This window comes from Heptranchias perlo, chromosome 2 (assembly GCF_035084215.1).
Source record: "Heptranchias perlo isolate sHepPer1 chromosome 2, sHepPer1.hap1, whole genome shotgun sequence".
NCBI classification, from domain to species: Eukaryota; Metazoa; Chordata; class Chondrichthyes; order Hexanchiformes; family Hexanchidae; genus Heptranchias; species Heptranchias perlo.
The window spans coordinates 58432456-58454608 of record NC_090326.1 but is presented as its reverse complement, the minus strand read 5'-3'; the positions used below and the strand labels follow the sequence as shown (position 1 = coordinate 58454608).

Here is a 22153-nt window from a genome sequence, read left to right as displayed (position 1 = left end):
CAGAATTCACTATAGTACTGCTTTAATACAATTACACAGGTAATGTCTGAGTGGCTACTTTTTCTAAATGCCATGATGCTGCAAGTCAAACTGGCTAGAATTATAAATGATTAATCTGGTAGCTGTGCTGTTCTAAATTACCAAATGCTTGAGTCAGCACATTGGTTATATCAGGTGCCCAATCTTTCAAAAACGCTACTTAAAATTATTTATAAAAGGAGCACAGCCATCATGAAAGAATGATTGACAAATCCTTTTTTGTTAAGTTTGGGAAGGGAGAAGAAGCAGAGGAGCTGTGCGCCATTTTTGTCACAATGGTGACATGTGCAAGCAATGTCAAGGTGCGATTTGAAAAAATGTGTTCTTGTAAACAAACTGAAAAAATTATTTTTCTATAAAAGGTGGTGCTCCTTTTAGTAAACACTTCTACAAAACATCCTAGCTGCAAATGGGAACCATGGCGCCTCCTCTTTGTTTTTAGTTGTATCAGGTAAAAAGAACTGAATTGATTATTCTTAAAAACACAACAGTCTCCTATTATTGGCAATAGAATCCACATATCTGCAATAAGTCAAGATGGATAGAGATACTGCTAAGAATCACCTGCATGTAATACAAGGCTCCATGTTGCATTACCACTAAATGATGAACAAACTGGGGCGTGGCAGAAATGTGCTTACGTTAGGTTTGCACATTGTTCCTGTGGATCTGAATTATGAGCTTACAACGTAATAACTGGGTGGCACAGGTTTTTCTGTTAAATTGAAACAACTCACCTCAGTGGCTGTTGGACTGCCTCCCAGGTCACGAGACACAAACAGGTTAACTATGGGTCTGCTGATTCGTTGAGTGGCTAGAATCAGGGCCAAAGGCCACCAGAAAGCCAGCATCTTCTTGATTGTGGCTTCTCCCTGGAATGTGGAATAGAACAAAGTTCATTTTCAATACAGTGCAGAAATTCAAACACTGCAATCATATAGCACTGAATTCCCTTTGTGTCCAGTCGTGGCGCATTTTGGCTGCCACTCTTGACCCGAGCCCATTACTGCTATCTCACTGTTATTTTCTGTTGACCCCTCTAAGGGCCTTCTCTCCTCCCCTTCCTGTCGTCATCTTGTAATGCCACCTTCCATCTCTCCTTTCTGACAAGAGTACCACTAACCACGTCATTGTATCCCTCACCACCCACATCCCCCTACACCTTACCAAGCCCACTTCCTTCCATGTCCACCTCTGGCAACTCTTCCCCAAGTCGTTTACAACTACACTTTCAAACTCCCAACTAACCTGACCTTTGGCCCTCCATTTGCTACAATACTTCTGCAGCCATCAATTTGTTCAACTAGTTGCTCACCTCCACCTTTGATGCCCCTGTCCCCAACAAAACCTTTACTCATCCCTGTGGTGTCAAACTGCTTTTTGACATCCAGTCTTGGATGAGTTGCAATTTCCTTCGGTTAAACAATGGGATGACTAAAGCCAGTGTCTTCTACCCCCGTCACAAGCTCATTAACATTGCCACCGATTCCATCCCACTCCCCAGCCACTGTCTCAGACTGAACCAGACTGTTCGCAATTTTGGCATCCTCTGTGACCTCAAGCTGAGTTTCTGACATATTTCATCTCCATCACCCCTCCTAATATCTCCTTCTTTGGCTAGCCATCCAATTTTTATCCTTGTGCCTCGGCATGTTTTTTTTAAAAAAAGAAGCTATATAAATGCAAATTTTTGTTGCTGTTAGTTCCAGTATTTTTCCATGAAGGTCTTCGTTAGGGACTTGTTTTGAATGTATTTGAGATTGTTTCAAACTTGTTGACTCAAAATGTCCTTGGTTGATGATTTTAAGAGACGCCATGTCTCAGGGTACTTTCAATGTTTATAAATATGGTGGCATGGTTACTATCTCCCTGGGGAGTGTAAGAATCAGCAGATGGTGTTTGGCCTACAGAATAATTGATTGATCTGCGAACACCAATGTTGTTTGGGACACAGCTGATTTTACTGTGTGATTATAGGCACATAGGTAACAGCGTAACATGTAGTTATTAGAATATTCTCAGAACGGCTGGACAGCTCGATGGGCAGGGTCATTCAGATTTGATCACCCAGAAGCTGTCGTGTGAATCTTTTGTCAGGTTGTATTCTTTAATGTCTTATTTGATGTGTTATAATTGCACTATTGTATCTTGTATTGTAACTATTAACAAAACCATTATACTTTGAACAAACTACCTGCGAGTCTTTTTGATTAAAGGCCGGACCCCCCCCCATAAAAGTAAGAACTTACAGTTGTAGATACAAGATTTTTATTAGATAGATAGGTATTGAGTTTTTTTCGCCCCTAAGTTTTAAAATGGCTAAGGGACTTAACAGGCAGCTACGTTGGATAACCTTATGTGAACTGATATTTTCACGCTTTTAACAAGCCAATAAAATGCTAGAGCTAACCTCTAAGCACTTTGAATGCATCAACCAGTTGGCACACTATAAACCCAAAACAGATTTTGTCAATAGTTTCACTATAATGTCAGTTGTTGACTCCAGCTGCACCATTTAGGTCAGGTGATGTTTGCAGGCTAGACTCCTCTTCACAGGAAGTGAGTCATCCTGAGCTGTGCTTTTGTGACTCCCAGAGGACAGTTATAGACTGGCACTGGCAGAAGACTGAGGATAAGCATCAGACCTATTATAAATATCAGAAATTCCAGCTGTGTGCCTGTAATGCTTAGTTAGAGGATGTTGTCAAAGGTTCTCACAGTGATATGCAAGGTCATTTTTAACACTTGCTATGCCACTCAAATCTACAGCGCACGACCTCCACTGATCCTAAACTGTTCAAAATCTTTCCCTGTTGCTAACTCATTGACCTTAATATTTACCCCCATTTCAGGTCCACTTCTTTCAGGAATGATGTCATGCACATTCTTATAGTACCCAAGGCCCACCATGGTAAAACGGACCATCACTCCCATGTACAAGGCCAGAATCGGAATCAGGAGGGGTTCTGTACATTCTAGATGACTGTGAAGCAAGATAGATACAAATACAATCTGGAAAGAAAGTAAATTAGATTAAGCTAAACAGCATCTTATGATTTGCAAATAGTTAAATTAATGTGAACTACAGATTAATGACTACATGGAGACAAAAATAATTTGACCACAAAGCCTTTGTGATATTGGCTTTGTAAAATTAATTATATGAATCTGCCATTTCAGTAACAGTCTACGTTCAATTGATACAATGCTGATAAGTACAAGTTAGGAAGAAAATATTACTGGCTTAGTTCTGGGGAATGAAACACTTTTCTACTTTCTATATTAGTACCAACACCAGGCACTTGCAGGTCAGGTACAACATGGGTCTGCTCAGTTACGACAATATGCTTTAGACATAACCTCAGAAGAAGACCAGTATGAATTTTCCTACTTCCCACAACAGCCGACGTTGGAACTCCCTATTCCGTTGCTTCTATCTTGCTACCTCCCTTCTTACTTTCAAGAACTGAGTCTTCAACCATGCCTTTGGTTCCCATCTTCACCCTTTTCTTTCTCTTTGTGTCCCGTCATGATCACAATGGCAGTAGTTGGGGGGGGGGCGGGGGGGGGGGGGGGGAGGGGGGGGGGGGGAGGGGGAAGAGGAAATAAAGGGAGGAAGATATTGAATGGGGTGGCCCTAGGGTCTTCCTCTACTGGTATACTAAAAGATCTGGAATTGCAGGCTCAATGAGGTTAAGCTTATAGGCAACACCAAGCTGGGGAGAAGTGTGGGATCAGGAGGCAACAGCCAAGATTCTACAAAGGAAGCTAGACAGGGTACACATTTGGTCAATGACCAATTTTGTTACAGAGAAGGTGATCAACAACTCGACCTGGCTGCCAGGAAGGATGGTTGAGGCCACAACACTGAACTCTTAAGAAACAGGTCGATGTTGTAATGTGAAGATGGTAGGGTGGATATTCTGGAAAGATCAAATTGGCCTTCTTCATCCAAATTGATGTAATTTAGGATTTTTACAACAAGTGTGAGAGGCGTCTCTCATTCAATCAGTCTGTGCTAAACTTGACCCCCTTTTAAGAGGTGGACGAATGGTGCGATAACCCAGACACTGGCTCTCCCTCCTTCGTACGTTGAATTAATGCACCATTTCGAAGTTATATATTTTTCTGGTGCATTATTTGTAACACATTCTTTATTAAGAACTCCTATTAGAATATGTTAAAACATTAAAATAAAGACCACGAGGAAGAATAGCAGCTTATATTCAGTATTTATGTAATACAAGTGTTACACTTCATTTACAATTATGCCTTCATACAGATTTTACTGCAATATTCTACAGAAAGGATCTTACATAAAACATTAATTTACTACAGATAACCTTAAAACCAGTATTCCCATATATAGGAGACTCCTGTATTTTATATCCAATAACCCGTTTTCTGGCCTATTTACTGTTTCCAGAGTCTACAATAGTCCCACAACTCACATGCAGCATTTTAATTACATCATGGACTGAATACATATTTCAGACACAATTAACAAATTATTATTTTTAAGACAGTTATTTAGCAAAATATCACTGAAGTTTCTATACATTGTTTCTATACTCCACCCCCACCCCCCCATGCATGTATATCAGAAAACGATGTAGGAATTGCATGAAAAAATGCAACAAAGTATTGAATGCTCTACAGGAAAAGCTTAGATACAAAATAAGAGCATTAAAACCCTTATACTTTTCTCCACAAATCAATGACATCTTACCTGAGCAATGACATCTGAAACTGAGGCACAGCCCACCAGTAAACTGTACTTATGCTTCAGTAGAATGCCAGCATGGGTCCAAGCCTAAAAAAAAGTTAAATATAAATGAATTCAGATAACAGTTCCATTTAATATCAGTAATACAGAGTTTCCAGGCTGGTTTTATTTTAAAATAAAAGTGGTTTATACATTCAAACTATGCTGGAACCAATTCCATTTGATGGTGACGGCAGAGCAATGTCCACTTGTGTAAAGCTGTCCCTGCTCAGAGTGATGGAAAAGTAATTAAAACTATTCTTTTTAATTCTGTGTGTGTTTTCTTTTTTTTTGGGGGGGGGGGCGGTGTGAGGGTGGGAGGGGAGGGCGGCGGCAAGACTTCCCTCTTTTTCCTGCTGTATTTCTTTTCTTCGTTTTATTGTCCTCCCGCCTCAAGCAGAGAGGACTCATCCAATGCCCCCTGTAGCCAGCTGCTAGGAAGCACCATGGATTACCCCAGTCTTGAACCTCCCCCTTGTTTTCCCTCCCCTGTTTGGAAAACACTGCAGCAGGCAGTGCACTACACTCGACCTCAGGAAAAATAAGAGGTGGAGAAGAAATCAGTCAGAGTTTTTGTGCCTGATGTATATTCAGACACCCAGGCTGGAAAGTACACAGTGCGTGTGAATGCCAGGTGAGATCAGCACTGAGCTTTGCTGTGATACATCCCACATTCAAGTAGCCTGCCAATACACGAAGAAAGGCCAGGTGAGGTATTAGAAAATACCCGTGAAATCATACCCCAATATAGGCAAAGGAACAAGAGAAGAAACTGCCAGGGGAAAAAGACAAAGCTAAATATATCTTGTGTTCAATCCTGTAAAAGTGTTACATAAACATACCAAAGCTCAATGAAACTCTGTTTGATGGGGAAAGATCACTTATCTTTCCTAAATTGTGGAAGTTTGTAAGAAATCTGCCCTCTAGAACTATCAAGCCCAGAGATTCTGAATATCATAATGTTAAACTTGCCCAAAACTGCTCCAATTACTGATCCTGTCAGCACAAGTCAAAATTTGGAGTTATAACAGCATCTCATCACGTGTTCTCAGAATGAAAAGCGAGTCACTTCAGAGCAGTGCTCTCGACTCTACGGCACATTTAAAAGTCTTGCTATGATTCAGTGCCAAAGCAGAATAGAGAATACAGAGTCTTCCCAAATATGTGCCTGTTTGCATGAACAAGAGTTCTACTTACAGTTACAACATTGAATTCAGACCAGTGGCGTTCTCTGCTGCGTTTGTCTTGTAATTAATTCCAGGGCTCCATCACAAATCTGCTTATATATTTAGATTAAATCTACTTGGGAAGCGCATTAAACTGAACTAATTTGTCTATATAATTGCACACCCTTCCAATGAGTGGGCATAATGGGATAATAACTTCTCCTGGTTGTCAAGTAAGACAATTGGTGAAATTTGCTTTTAGAAATGCTGCAGCCATTTCACAAAGGTTAAATAAAAATCCTCCTGCATAGCACAAAATTATTTTTCCAAGTAGTCCTCAATGATGCTTAACGAAGTACAGTAGGATTTTAATGCCCATGTTAATTAAAAGATGGGTCACAGACAGATTACAGCTCTTTCCTTGGCTGGGTCAAGCATTTGGGGGTATATTCCCCATGTAAAATTAGAAGAAATATTTATTTACTAAACAGCCATTAGTTTATGACTACTGCTCAGTAAGGTGATTTTTTAAAAAAAAACTTTACGGACAGAGGAGAATGTATCCCCAGGTGTGTTTTATTTTCCCTGCACCTGTATTGTGAGTGTACTGGAACTAATAGAGTACAATGCATTCTGTCTGTCCCTGGACAAGTACATCCAGTCAATGTGGTTACATTTGAATTGTATTTTAATGCAAGTGAGGAAGATTGCAGTATAAATGAAAAGAAAGGTGGCTTTGTAGTATTTATACCATACAAAGGTGTACAGAGGGAATAAATAATCAGGAGTCATTAAGTGGCCTGTGATTTCAGTAAGGGATCAGGAAACATCATAAACTCAATCTAAAGCCAGAAGTGGAATTACAGCATTGAATCTATTATTTTTTGTAAGATGTACTGAAGAGGTTTTTTTTGGAGGGGGGGGGGGGGGAGAATTGGTCTTTTATTTTACATATGGTGGCACCCAATCAGAAGAATTAATGATTGTGATGCAGACAATGCAACTTTACCAGGTGGTAATTTTCAAGAGATTATTAGGTAGACAAGAGTCAGTGTATAATATCTCTAAATACACATTACCCTCACTGGTTATTGATACCTGGTTATTATGTACATTGGGCATCAGTGAAGTACAATCTTTCAATCTGTGCTAATGTTAAACCATATAGCATTGCTAGTTCAGTAGGAATTAGATGTCTGGCACCAGCACTGAGATTACCTAGAAGTGGTGTTAATGCTGCGAATTAGCTAGAGTTTTTATGCAGCAAACCTGGAGTCCATTCTCTGTGCCTCCATTCAATTTTTTTTAATGATTGAAAAAAACTGACTAGTCTTTTAGCACTTTGACATTTTTCCAGATTCCAATACTGAAGAAGGATTCATTTTTACAGGAACAAGCCACCTGCATTGTCAAGAGAGCATTCCACCCCCATTTCGAAAGTTTATTGGTAGACGTAAAAGTCAACTGTCTCTTCTTTAAATCATAAATCTCACCAGCAGTTGAAGGTCAGTAAACACCACTCTGTGCCTTCATTTGAGTGGGTTTGTACAAAACTTCCAACTAAATAGTGATGTGTGGGAAGTATAATGGTGGCTCTCTCTTCTCACCATGGTTAAAATTCCAATCGATTCGATACAATATAACTGGGACATAAGTTGCCGAAATAAACTTAATCAGGAACAAATGTAAAGTAGGTGAGACATTGATTAGCCTTAAACATCCATTCCTTCTTTGGACAAGTTTGCTGGAGCAAGCCCTATACCAGGTGTTTGAGCTCATAATCCAAGTACTGCACTGGAGTATTGACTAAGGTACATCAGAAGTGCCCTCTATTCAGATGCCAATGGGCATTAAAGAACCCATGGCAGTGTTTGAAGAACAATGCATTCTCCCAGTGTCTTAGCCAACAACCTTCCTTCAATCTTTACCACCAGATTAATTGGCCAATCATCTCATTGCTATTTGTGATATATTGCTGTGCACAAAAACAGCTAACATGTTTGTCTACATAATTACACTTCAACGTAATTCACTGCATGCGATTTGCTTTGAGATGTTTGCGATAAACATGATAACTTGATGTATAAAAACAAGTTTTTCTTTTTAGAGCCAAAACAATTATTAAACTGTATGACTGAAGCTTGGGACTGGAGATTAACAATCAAGTCTAATGCCTCCTTTACACCTTAATGAGACATCTAACATTGGTACCTTCTTAGGAGTGGAGTGAGCCAGAACCAGAGAGTTATACAATGGCTCTTTACTGCTCTCAAATGGGGGAAAGCAGAGCACCACGTGCACATACCTCAAAGCAAGTGCAGTGTTCCGCTAACTGTGATCTGAATGGCAGTGAAATGAATAACGTTAGTGAAGATCAGGATGTCCTGTTGACCCTTACTACCATTAAAAACTTAAAAGTAGTCCAGCAGGCCACCTGAGAACTTTTAAAATTAACAGTACTGCATTTGCTGTGACATTACCTCTGAACTGTGGCCAGTTTGACTTCAGTTATGTGGCACATTTTACGTTCACTGCACACGTGACATGTAGCACTTAACATTGCACAGTTTGGATCATTGTAAACAGCCTACAATAAAATTATTTTTTAATTGGGGGCCTATCCTTCCCAGAGCAGCTGTGTTTTTCTAAAGCACTTCTATTTCAATTAGTGTGGCCATGCTGTTCTTTATTTTTATTTATTAGTCAATTAAAAAATAGGAACATAGGAACAGGAGTTGGCCATTCAGCCCCTCGTGCCTGCTCCGCCATTTGATAAGATCATGGCTGATCTGTGATCTAACTCCATATACCTGCCTTTGGCCCATATCCCTTAATACCTTTGATTGCCAAAAAGCTATCTATCTCAGATTAGCAATTGAGCTAGTATCAATTGCCGTTTGCGGAAGAGAGTTCCAAACTTCTACCACCCTTTGTGTGTAGAAATGTTTTCTAATCTCGCTCCTGAAAGGTCTGGCTCTAATTTTTAGACTGTGCCCCCTACTCCTAAAATCCCCAACCAGCGGAAATAGTTTCTCTCTATCCACCCTGTTTCCCCTTAATATCTTATAAACTTCAATCAGATCACCCCTTAACCTTCGAAACTCCAGAGAATACAACCCCAATTTGTGTAATCTCTCCTCGTAACTTAACCCTTGAAGTCCGGGTATCATTCTAGTAAACCTATGCTGCACTCCCTCCAAGGCCAATATGTCCTTCCGAAGGTGCGGTGCCCAGAACTGCTCACAGTACTCCAGGTGCGGTCTAACCAAGGTTTTGTATAGCTGCAGCATAACTTCTGCCCCCTTGTACTCTAGTCCTCTAGATATAAAGGCCAGCATTCCATTAGCCTTATTGATTATTTTCTGCACCTGTTCATGACACTTCAATGATCTATGTACCTGAACCCCTAAGTCCCTTTGGACATCCACTGTTTTTAACTTGTTACCATTTAGAAGGTACCCTGTTCTATCCTTTTTTGATCCAAAGTAGTAGATGACCTCACATTTGTCTACATTGAATTCCATTTGCCTACATTGAATTCCATTTGCCACAGTTTTGCCCATTCACCTAATCTATCAATATCGCTTTGTAATTTTATGTTTTCATCTACACTGCTTACAATGCCACCAATCTTTGTGTCATCAGCAAACTTAGATATGAGACTTTCTATGCCTTCATCTAAGTCGTTAATAAATATTGTGAATAATTGAGGCCCCAAGACAGATCCCTGTGGGACTCCAGTAGTCACATCCTGCCAATGTGAGTACCTACCCATTATCCCTATTCTCTGTCGCCTTTTGCTCAGCCAACTTCCTAACCAAGTCCGTACTTTTCCCTCGATTCCATGGGCTTCTATCTTAGCTAACAGTCTCTTATGCGGGACCTTATCAAATGCCTTCTGGAAGTCCATATAAATAACATCCATTGACATTCCCCTGACCACTACTTTAGTCACCTCTTCAAAAAATTCAATCAGGTTTGTCAGGCACGACCTACCTTTCACAAATCCATGCTGGCTTTCTCTGATTAACTGAAAATTCTCGAGGTGTTCAGTCACCCTATCCTTAATTATAGACTCCAGCATTTTCCCCACAACAGATGTTAGGCTAACTGGTCTATAATTCCCCGGTTTCCCTCCCTCTCCTTTCTTAAAAAGTGGAGTGACATGTGCAATTTTCCAATCTAGAGGGACAGTTCCTGAATCTAGAGAACTTTGAAAGATTATAGTTAGGGCATCTGCAATGTGCTCATCTACTTCCTTTAAAACCCTGGGATGGAAACCATCTGGTCCTGGGGATTTGTCACTCTTTAGTGCTATTATTTTCTTCATTACTGTTGCTTTACTTATGTTAATTTTATCGAGTCCCTGTCCCCGATTAATATAAGTTTTCTTGGGATTTCCGGCATGCTATCCCCTTTTTCGACTGTAAATACTGACGCCAAGTAATTATTCAACATGTCCGCCATTTCCCCATTGTCAATGACAATATCCCCACTTTCAGTTTTTAAGGGGCCAACACTGCTCCTGACCACCCTCTTTTTCCTAATATAACTATAAAAGTTCTTCGTATTGGTTTTGATATCCCTTGCGAGTTTCTTTTCATACTCTCTTTTTGTAGCTCTTACTATCTGTTTTGTGACCCTTTGTTGATCTTTGTATCTTTCCCATTCGCCAGGATCTGTGCCATTTTTTGCCTTTTTGTATGCCCTTTCCTTATGTCTTATACTGTCCCTTACCTCTTTAGTTGTCCATGGTGGTTTTTTTTGGCAAGTAGAGTTCTTGCCCCTCAGGGGTATAAACCGATTCTGTATCACGTTAAATGTTTCTTTAAACATTTCCCACTGATCATTCATCGTTTTACCCATTAACAGATTTGCCCAGTTTATTGTGGACAGTCTCTGTCTCATCCCATTGAAGTCGGCCTTACCCAAGTCTGGAATCTTAGGAGCTGATTCACTTTTTTCCCTTTCAAACACTACATGGAACTCGATCATGTTATGATCGCTATTGGATAGATGTTCACGCACAGTTAAGCTGTTAACTAAATCTGGTTCAATACTCATTACTAAATCTAGTATGGCTTGCCCCCTTGTTGCCTCTAGGACATACTGCTGTAGAAAACTATCTCTGACAGACTCAAGAAATTCGCCTCCTTTCTGACAGTTGCTAGTCTGCTTTTCCCAATCTATGTAAAGGTTAAAGGCCCCCATTATGACCACTATGCCTTTCTTACACGCTTGTCTATTCTCTGCATTTATGCAATCTACCTCTTCAGAGCTGCTGCCAGGGCTCCTATATACAACTCCCACTATAGTCTTAGATCCTTTCCTATTTCTCAATTCAACCCATAAGGTCTCTGTTGGCTGCTTACCTCTCGTTATATCCTCCTTTATCATTGAAGTGATTTCATCTCTAATCATTGAGGCTACTCTTCCCCCTCTTCCATTTTCCCTATCTTTCCTGTAGACCTTATAACCTGGTATGTTTAGTTCCCAATCCTGACCATCCTGCAGCCATGTCTCAGTAATAGCTATCATGTCATACCCTCCAATTTGAATTTGAACCTGTAGTTCCTTCAGATGCAGCCACTGTACAAATTGTACTTGAATGGATGAGTCCATACTGCTCTGCCCAATGTGAAGATTTTCAAACTCATTTTACTTAACTGTGCTTTTACCAGACTGCCTTTACCTCAAAACATTCCTGACTGAAGTTAAAGATACTATTTCCTCTGGCGGGGGAGTCCAGAACAAGGGGGCATAACCATATAATTAGAGCTAGGCCATTCAGGGGTGATGTCAGGAAGCACTTCTTCACACAATGGGTAGTGGAAATTTGGAACTCTCTCCACAAAAAGCTGTTGAGGTTAGGTCATTTGAAAATTTCAAAACTGAGATTGAAAGATGTTTGTTAGGGAAGGGTATTAAGAGATACGGAACGAAGGTGGGTAAATGGAGTTGAGATACAGATCAGCCATGATCTAATTGAATGGCAGGTTCGAGGGGCTGAAGGATCTACTCCTGTTCCTATGTTTCAATCTGATTTCATATTTCCTCCCCTATTAACACAAAACCATTTTTCCAGCCATTGTTATTTAATTTTCTTCAATTTTTTAAAACACTTTTATATTGCAAAATAAAGAGTCAGAGAATAAGAGATAACCTCAGCCAATAATCTAAAAATCAAAATGAAGCATGCATTAAGATGTGGACATGGACACAGAGAAAGGTGTGTGAAAACATAATCACATGCTGGTTAGTGCTGGTTACATGAAAGAGGAAGGGAAGAGGATAGCAAAATGGAAAAATATAAAGGGAAGAGCCCACCTGCCAGTGCTTTGTACAGCGGCTGTTGTCTCGCGGACGGGGAAGGGACGGGACGGGCGCAACCTCCCGCGAACGGGGAAGGGACGGGCGCAACCTCCCGCGGACGGGGAAGGGACGGGCGCAACCTCCCAAAAGGGGCAATTTAAAAAAACAAAAAACATAATATTAACACAAATATAATTTTGCACGAGAGAGAGAGAGAGAGAGAGAAGTGGGGCGGAGGAGAGGAAGAATAAGAGAAAGGGGAGAGAAAAAAAGAGGGAGGGAAGGGGGAGAAAGCGGCTCATCGAGGACCAATGTATCCCTCATAAAAAGATAGAGAGAAAGAGAAAAAGTGGGAGGGTGGGGAAAGAGCGAAAAGGAAGAAAAAAAGGATAGCATAAAAGAAAAGAGCAAGGACATGCATATGTGATTTGTGTGCACATGTATTGGAGCCATGATAACATTTTAGCAGCCACATATATTAATGTTTAATGCTTTTAAGTTGTAACAAAGATGTTTGTTATGACAACTTTAATACGCCTTTCTTGTGGACATAGAAATACTGAATTCATTTTCTCCCTTGCCCAAAAAAAATTAAAGAAAGCTTACTCACTAATATTATTTACATAATGAAAAAAGAGAAAACAGATACAGAAATAAATTGATCTGTAAATTCCTGTTACAGGATGGGCCATTCTTCCCGACTGCCCTGTTGACCACACAACAGCTTGGTGTCAGAGTGGAACAGAGGTTGCAGTCGATAATAATTAACCTATTTAAGAATTCACTGATCAATGCTAAGTTGCCTTACAATATAAAAAAACAATTTTGTGCTCAAGTGGAAAGTTGGGATTTTAGTGCCTTTAGTATTGCTGCCAATATCACAAATAGAAAATAAAATTATGGTTTATGATTTGTGAGGCTACTTCTGTTCGTCACTGCAATGTGGGTGACTGCAAATGACCTCCTATTTTCTGGTGTATTTTTGAACAGAAAAAGCATAAGGACGCTTTTTTGGATAGTTGAATGAAATAAGGTACTGTGGATAGTTTTCGATCGTTAACTATGCAGCCCTACATCATCCCTTGTCAAAGCATGGATGTGTTCTTCCATGTTATAGAGGTAGACTTCCTCATAATGACTAGATTTGTAGCACACACCAGACCATAACTATTTGTCCACTTTTACATCCAGACACCTAGGGCTGGATGGCGGGACGGCAGCGGGGGAGGGGAGGAGGGGTGTCAATGAGCGTGCAGCAAACCCAGATAATAAAATCTTACCGTCCCCCACGCGATCGTGGGGAACGGTAATTGATGCTCATTAATCTTGTTTCCGGGTGTTGAGCTCGGCAGCCAGCCTGATTGACAGACTGGCTGTTGATAGGAGCTACAACGCCGAGGGGGGGGGGGTGGGGGGGGAGGGCGAAGAGAGAGACATGTCATCCGGTGCTGGAACAGAGAATGCGGGGGTGGGGTGGGGGGTGATGACAAAGATCGGGCAGGGGTGGAGGGGAAGTGAGACATTGAAGCCGGGGGGGGGGGGGGGGGGGGGGCGGTGGTGCAGACGAGATCGTTTGAAAAAGTAGGTTTATTTATTTTTTTAAACTTTGTGAAATGTTACTTTATTTAGTTTATCGGCGTGAATCGGAAACCGTGGGAGAGCAGCCCAGTTAAGTTGAAAATCGTTGTGATTATCTACTATGTAACAAATATAGAACCTTAAGTACCTCAATGAGGTACATTTGCTTCTTTAAAGATCGTCCCGCCAGCTCACACAGATGTGTCTGTGAGACGTGGAAGTCGGCAGGTTGGATCCGGGTTCCTTACCTGCTCAGAATTTTACCGATTTTTGCTGTCTCCCCACCCTCAATGCACCAGGACTTTCATTTGAAAATCGAGCCCCTAAAGTTTCATTTGAGTCAGACAAAGACTTGAATTTTTAGCGCAACACTGTAGAGCGTGTGGTTAAAGCGATATTTGCATGTGATTCAGGCCCTAATTTGTTTTAATTAGATGATTTGAAAAATGGAAACTAAACCGTTATGGTGGAGCTACTGAATATTTAGCTAGCAGTAACTTACAAACACCCACAGCCAAGATATTCGCTTTACTCCTTTTCTCTCTCTAGCAGAGTTTAAAATAAGGAATCCAAAACGTCTGGAGATCTGTCATTTCTATTTTCCATCATTGGTACCAGGATCACATGAAGGACCAATGTTAGTCCACCACTGCAGGAAACAGAAGCCGAGGAAACACAGGTACTATTCATTAAAAAACAAAAATCATGTCTCAGTTTACCAACGAATCCAGCATCGGGAAGGCAGCCAGGTAGAGGAAGGCCTTTCTCGTTTTACTTCCCACAGAATCATCCACATGATGTAATTTGTTGATGATGTAATATCCCAGATCCGTATACGCTGAACAGAAAAAAAATAAAAGGGCAAAATTGAGCATGGTCAAATGTCACACTAGCAGCCGACTAAGGTACTGTACAGGTTCTGGGGTCATTCTCCATGCCCCCATTTTAAATTAAAATCCTTTCAAAGGAGTAAGTCAGCAGTAAACTCCATCAATGAACTTAAAACAGTAGCTTAAGCTACATAGTAGCATAAATCTTCCAAGTATGTACTGGTACTGAGGCATGTATCAGAAAACGTACCCCTTTGTCTAAAAGATCGTCCCATGGGAAAGGAGACAGATTGATCAATAGCTCCATTCCTATATATACCATTCCAGCATGCAGATTCAAACTGGACAGCTTCCGTTTACTGTATTACACTGCAACTACAACAGAGGCCCTTTAATCAACAAAAATATTAACTGCAACCTAACCGAGAACCTCCAAGGACTAGTAAGCTCCTTTTTTGGGGTAAATTTTCATGCTCAGAGAAGACAAGTGACATCAGTATTGTGAGATGGAACAATTTTCTACTTAGAACATTCAGGATCAGTCAGGAATAGTGTGGCCAGTGGCAGAATGAAGCTCTCTGTACGCTGCACTGTCAGTGCTTTAAATGCCAACCTCTACTTCACCCACCTGAATTTTTCCATTTCCCACACTAGCCATTCTTGTGACCTCTCTGACAAGACTGAATTTTGTACTAAATCATGCTGAATTATAAACAGTTTTATGTTGTGGATCGGCATTCACTAGAAACTCGGGCGAGACTTCCCAAGCTCATTATAGCACTTCAAACTAGCAGAGATTTTCATCTCATTAGTTTGGGATGGAATCTAAACCCAGGTCCCAAGAAACGTATCCACCAACTGTTTTATAGTGGTTATGTGATTGAAAGTTGTTCCATGCTGGAACTTCCCTCCTCAAAAGATGGGAGAAAGTGGCCGGGGGATTGGGGGGAAAAAAAAGAGGAGAGAGAGAGAGAGAGAGAGAGAGGTTATAATTATCAAGAAAACTTATTTCAGAAGATTTAGTGCGATTTGAATAAAATTGCATCTGTTCTATTAGTGAAAATAATGTTATAAATAATTGTGATATTCTTTCACATAGTTTGTGCTTAAATATCCCATCAACAGGTTCCAGATTCGGTTTAAAGAAAGCATTACTATAACTAGAAAGAAGGGGGAAAAAAAAAAGTTAAGGGAAAGACAAAAAACTGTAACAGTGTTCCTGGAACTGAAATTACCTCACAATTTGCATTTAGTATTGATTAATTTTGCTATCCAAATCAAATTATTTGAATTTGTAATAAGCAGCATTTTAGAACTGACGTATACTTTTGAAGCTAGTGGGCAACATCCGTAAGTGCAGAGAGTTAGAAAAGCCTTGTGTCACAAGAGCCTTTGGCTGTTAGTGACATTGACTGCCAACATGATCCAAAGTGCCCCTGGCCATTTACACATGTTCAATAGCTCAACAGTATTTAGATATTCCTTAAAATATTATTTATTTTGATTGAGTAACCTCAGTGAAGGAAAAGCCCATATTGCAAGACATCATCAAGGTTGATAAAATAGGGAAGACGGGATAAATCAAGTAATAGTGATGACACAATGCTAATCTTATGTGCTTCATGGAGGAAGGAATTCCTTGGTTTTTATGTCATGTTTGAAAAAAATGATGTAGCAGGAGTAACTGTAAAGGGGCTTGATTTCAACAGTGAGGAAGAATCTGAGGGATCTCATTATTTGATGTTTAGAAGAAACAAGAGAAGTATAGGGTGTTCAGTGACTGTAGTAGTATCGATTAAATAGAAAAAAAAGATTGTGACAGAGAAAGAAGTTTGAGGCTACTCGTGAGACCAGTTGAGAAGCTTTTTGATATCCTGTCTGAGAATGCGAGAGGGGAATTTGAAAGCCTTCCTAGATATGGGAGATATTCCTAGATATTCCAGCCATGCCAGATGGAAGTTGTTGAGAGGAAGAGAAAAGAGGAAATCAAGCCAAGATTCTTAGAGGCAGTTTTAGCAATATGGGAAGGTGGGGGTTCCACTAGAGTTCAGAGGAGATGAGGCCAAGAGTGTCATTAGGTGAAGGAGAACTAAGGGTAGAGCCAAAGGCAAGAGGTGGTAGTTATTGGTTGGGTTTGAGAGACCAGAAGGAAGCTTGTCTCTGAAGAATTGAAAGAAATAAGAGTTTTGTAGTCCCTTGAAGGGCACAAGATGATTAAGATGTTATGATTCAACCATTGTACTAAGAAGTGATTCATCAGGACTCTTCACTCATTTTAATTCCCGCTATCACTTTTAACTCTCATGTCACAGTTGACTTTATCCTACTTAATTTATATTTTTTTTAATCTTCAAAGTGAAATAATTCTACACTGTGCTGTATTACTATACGGATCTGAATGTTGGAACATGAGAAACGTTAACGAGCAAAAGATCCTAACAGCAGAGATGAGTTTGTCGAGAGGAATACTAGGAGTATCCAGGATGTAAAGAATCAAGAATGATATAATAAAAAACATGGGCTTAGACAGGTTTCAAGAATGGAAACTGCTAGAATACCTTTCATGGCCTTGTATAGAGGTACATGAACAAGAAGCGGAGGAAAACCAAGGAAGCAATTGATAGACAATGTTAGGAGTGACTTGTCACAGAAATGGATACAGGTGACTGAAGCGGCCAGGCTAGTTCAGAACTGACAACAGAGGAGTGAATTTATCAGCGCTGCTGAGCTGACGGACAGGAATTTAGTGGTAGTAATAGTAGTGGTGTATTTTACCATCTGAGTGCACACACCACTTGTGTGGTCTTAGTTAACAGCCAGCTTGGGCCTTTTAAATAGTGAATATATGGTGTTGCAAATCAAGTTACAAATCAGGTTATTTATTTGCACCTGTTAAAAAAGAAAATCTATGTTCTGAAGTGATGACGTCTTATCCTAATACACAGACTCATTCATAAAGCACAGCTTAAAAAGAAATGAGGTAAAGCAAAACAATTGAACTGTTTAGTAGCCTAAAGAAAAATATAATTAATAGTTTTAGAATATGTCAGCTAGCTTTTTAACAGAAAGATATGGATACAGTATGAATCTGAACAAGTCTGAGACAGACAGACAGTGCGCGAGCACAGCACACAGACAGCGCGCGCGCATGCGCTCTACATAGAGAGCGCGAGCAGGCGAGCGCCACACACACACGAGCATGTGCACTACATAGAAAGAAAAAGAGCAGGCGAGCGAGCGCCCCCCGCCATCCCCCCGCCACCCCACGCACACGCAGGGCAACACACACACACACACACACAGAGCTGTACTGGGCTTTGGTGAGACCTCACCTGGAGTACTGCGTACAATTTTGGTCTCCTTATCTAAGGAAGGATATACTTGCCTTCGAGTCGGTGTAGCAAAGGTTCACTAGATTGATCCTGGGATGAGAGGGTTGTCCTATGCGGCGAGGTTGAGTAGAATAGGCCTATACTCTCTGGCGTTTAGAAGAATGAGATTATCTCACTGAACCATTTAAGGTTCTGAGGGGGCTTGACAGGGTAGATGCTGAGAGATTGTTTCCCCTGGCTAGAGAGTCTAGAACTAGAGGACATAGTCGCAGGATAAGGGGTTGGCCGTTCAAGATTGAGATGAGGAGGAATTTCTTCATGCAGGGGTTATGAATCTTTGGAATTCTCTACCCCAGAGGGCTGTGGATGCTGAGTCGTTGAGTATATTCAAGGCTGAGATAGATAGATTTTTGGACTGCAGGGGAATCAAGGGATATGGGGATCGGGCAGGAAAGTGGAGTTGATGTAGAAGATCAGCCATGATCTGAATGAATGGCGGAGCAGGCTCGAAGGGTCGTATGGCCTACTCCTGCTCCTAATTCTTATGTTCACACACACACATGCACGCACGGATAGACAGAGCGTCAGGCATACACATGCACAGACAGAGCGACACACACACACCTGGGTCAAAAACAGGAAATTAAATATTTTTTATCATTGATGTTCTTCTGATAGCTATAAACCTTCAATATCATTTTTGTTTGTTTATTATTTTGTTTACACAGTCTCAAGTTCTGGAAAATATAGCCTCTAGTGCAGGGGAACACACTTCTGGTCCCGGAGCATGAAGAAGATAAAAAGCTTCAAAAAAAATTTCAAAATAAAACTTAAAAGCATGCAAGACAGTCCTGTATCTGCACACAGAAACTCAAATATCTGATATTTATGTGCAAAACTAATTAACAGATATGCACTTAACTTTCCAATTATTGTCACAGATGTGAAGATGAAAGATTACCTATTAGAATATGAAAGGTGGCAGCCACAGTACCAGCTGTGACCATGCAGAGGACAGCCTTGATCCTATCTCGCCTGCTGTGAACAAATACCAGGCCCACGTTCTTAAAGTCACTCATTGGCCCAGTGAAGAACTTCATGAGGGAGTAAGCCAGTCCATAGCTAGCAAGCATCTCGATGGCATCCTCTTTAACAGCTGCTATACCCCTGTTAAGTGCCTAATCAGAAATGACAGGAGGTGGAAAAGAAGTAATTAGTATGAAATCCATAAAAGTACTTTTTAGTATATATTCAATAGGTTTTAGCATTCTACGAGTGTGAAAAATCTATAATTCACCAGCAACATTAGGGACACTGTGGTGCGATGGTCCAAAGACTTAAGAGATAAAAAGAAGACATTGTTGAAACTTTGTTTTGCACAACACGTTCTATTCATAAGGGAAAAAAAAGTTTTATCCTGCAAAAAATGAGGCAGCACGAGAATCAGCTCTCAAACATGCTGTGAATAATTGCTGTTACAACAATGGAACATTTGTGCGATAGTGAGCAAGGCGAGGTTGACTGATCTCTGCGGACAGTATCAGTATGGAAGAGCAAGTGAAGAGTTCCTGGATCTTTGCCTTGTCCCATCAGGGTGAGAATCACGCAGAACATTACACAATAATTTCGCTGGTGCAATACACACCACAAAGTATAAGCGGGTCAGAATTATAGAGCATTAAATTCCAGCAGATCCTCCAGTGTACCCAATTAGTACAGGATAGTTCAGATTTGGTCAGCGATGGGGGAAATTAATGGGTTTTAAAAAGAACACTTTGAAGTAAAAACATTTAATGTAAATGAAGCACTGAGGCCATATAGCGCCTCATTTTGAGACATAAGGTGCTGTATAAATGCAAGTCTTTCTTTCATAAAAATAGATAACAAGGGGTAAATAGATATCAATTTATATTGCAGAATCGCTTCCATTGAGCTAATTGCAACAATAGAGGAAAGTCCGTACAGACTACCAATGGAGGAAAGGCCTGTTCCAGATGCAAAGCTGTTTTCCTGCACTTATGACTAGCTCTGCCGCTGTATCTGCTGACTGTAATAACAACGAGAGTTGACAAACACAGTAAAAGAGCCAGAAATAGGGGAGAAAGCTGGCTACAAGCTGGAGGCTAACCTGATGGGTGGGGAATAGGCCGGGGGTTCTTTGAGAACTAGCTAGGGCAGATCATAGACTAACTCAGCCCAACCCACTATGATGCACTCAGGTGAGGGTCAAGGTGGGCTGGTGGGATATCAGGGCAGGTACAGCAGTATCTGGGTGGATAGGAACAGGCTTTTCTTTTTTAAAAGAGAAAAGACCTCCTGTGCTATTGTTCACGGCTGCACTGGGGCCAGAAAGTGGCTGTACTGGGAGCACAGACAGTGGTTTCACAGCCAAACTCATGCCTAGGCCCCTGATAGAGGTTAGGCCCATACGAGCAAAACTCCACATGAAATTAGTCCTAAAAGTAAAAGGCCCTGCTGCCCTGACAAACTTGAAATCCCGATTTTAGCATCTAGACTTTGATGGTCCAAGCATCAGAACTGAGTACCGAATTAAAAACAGATTGGATGTTAAGACAGTGGTTTTCAGATTTTTCCATGTAGGGGACCTCCTGCTAATATTAGAACATGCCTGGAATCCCTTGTAAATACAGACAACATTCAGAGAAACTCTCGGTCCTAACTTTCGAGAGACAGTGTCAGCCACCCAAAGAAAAATAGTGCTACTGTTGTATAAAATGTGTGTTAATAGTATACAGCAACAGAACACACTGGTAAGCTAACAAATACAAAACCATTCAGAAACCCGATGACCTCCTTGCAATGTGATGAATAGATAACTAGCTAAATATTTACAAAGATGATATATAGAATAGCTAGATACAATAAATAGATCATAGACAATTTAAGTACAGTAAAGAAAAACATATATTAAATAGACAAACCATATATGGAGATTATATCAATAGACTATGCATGATAAATAACCGAGCTACTCTAAATAATTCAAACTCACTAGTTGGTCTCCCGTGAAGTAGCACATAGGGAGTCAAAACCAATGTAATCTTCAGGTGAAGCAGGGTTAGAGGGTGGGGATAATTGAACAAGAGATATAATTCAGTTGCTATTTTAAAGCCACATATTCTATCCTTATTTTTAAGTAATGCTTTAAGTAATATTATAGTTTATAGTTAAATAGCAAACCGGTCAATAATTTGGGAAAGAGAAGTGGGGTTGATTGGAGCGTAGGAGTTTCTCTACACTACAGGCTAAGGGACTGGGAGATGTAAAACTGAGATGCTACAGCACCACCACAGGCAGGAGGCTGCAAATTCCATGTGACAAGTTTACATTACAAATGTGGAGATAAGAATTTATGAAAAATGCTGACAGGAAGTCAAAAAATATATTCTAGATTGTGGTACTGCAGTTGGTAATAAACTTGTCCCTTCCCACAGTTGTTATACTACGTTGAATGCTTTTACAGAAGTAAAAGTTTAAAGGGGTTCACTTTATGGGCACAATTTTGAAAGAAAAGTGCAATTAAAGTCAGCGGGACGACATTTAAAGCAGCAATTCAAGTACTTGAAATGTACATAAATCTAATTAAGAATGAAGGCAAGCGATTTCAACGCTGCCTCAACGTGTCTCCTGTGCTGTGTGAAGCACGCAATGGGAAAGTAGTCGGGTTTCAGCCGGCAACCACATGGACATTTAAATCTGTGTTTGACAGATGGGGATAAAAGGTGAGTTATTGCAGCAGGGCACTCAGTTCTCTCAAACAAACTTTTGGCTGGGAGATCTTTGTGTTTAGACTGAAAATTCTTGGTTTCCACCCAGAATTGTTCTCCTTACACATATTTACCAACTTTTCGGACCCCCTCAAACTGACACCATCAGGATGGGGTGGGGGGGGGCGCGATGGCTGCATTCACTGCTACATCAGAGGACGAGGAATATCACCATCCTTGCCAGGCACGGCGTGCACCTCCACCACTTGCAGCTCCACAACACAGTGCTGCGCCAAAGGCACCTGCACAAGAGCACAGAGGGAGCGACATCACAGGAGGCACCACCCTCGTCAGAGGGTCTACAGACCTCTCTGAGAAGCAGCGCATACGGAGGCTGAGAGCG

General features: G+C 40.7%; 1 protein-coding gene across 2 annotated transcripts in view; it reads right to left on the bottom strand.

Annotated features, from left to right (window-relative positions):
• Positions 1-22153, bottom strand: part of ankhb (ANKH inorganic pyrophosphate transport regulator b) — a 143462-nt gene that overhangs the window by 66464 nt on the left and 54845 nt on the right. For both annotated transcript variants that reach the window (XM_068001889.1, XM_068001890.1), the window contains exons 2-6: positions 18984-19200; positions 14580-14698; positions 4769-4852; positions 2881-3051; positions 777-911 (exon numbers count right to left, since the gene is read on the bottom strand). In XM_068001889.1, coding sequence (XP_067857990.1) covers positions 777-911; positions 2881-3051; positions 4769-4852; positions 14580-14698; positions 18984-19200 — 726 coding nt within the window. The remainder of the gene's footprint in view (positions 1-776; positions 912-2880; positions 3052-4768; positions 4853-14579; positions 14699-18983; positions 19201-22153) is intronic.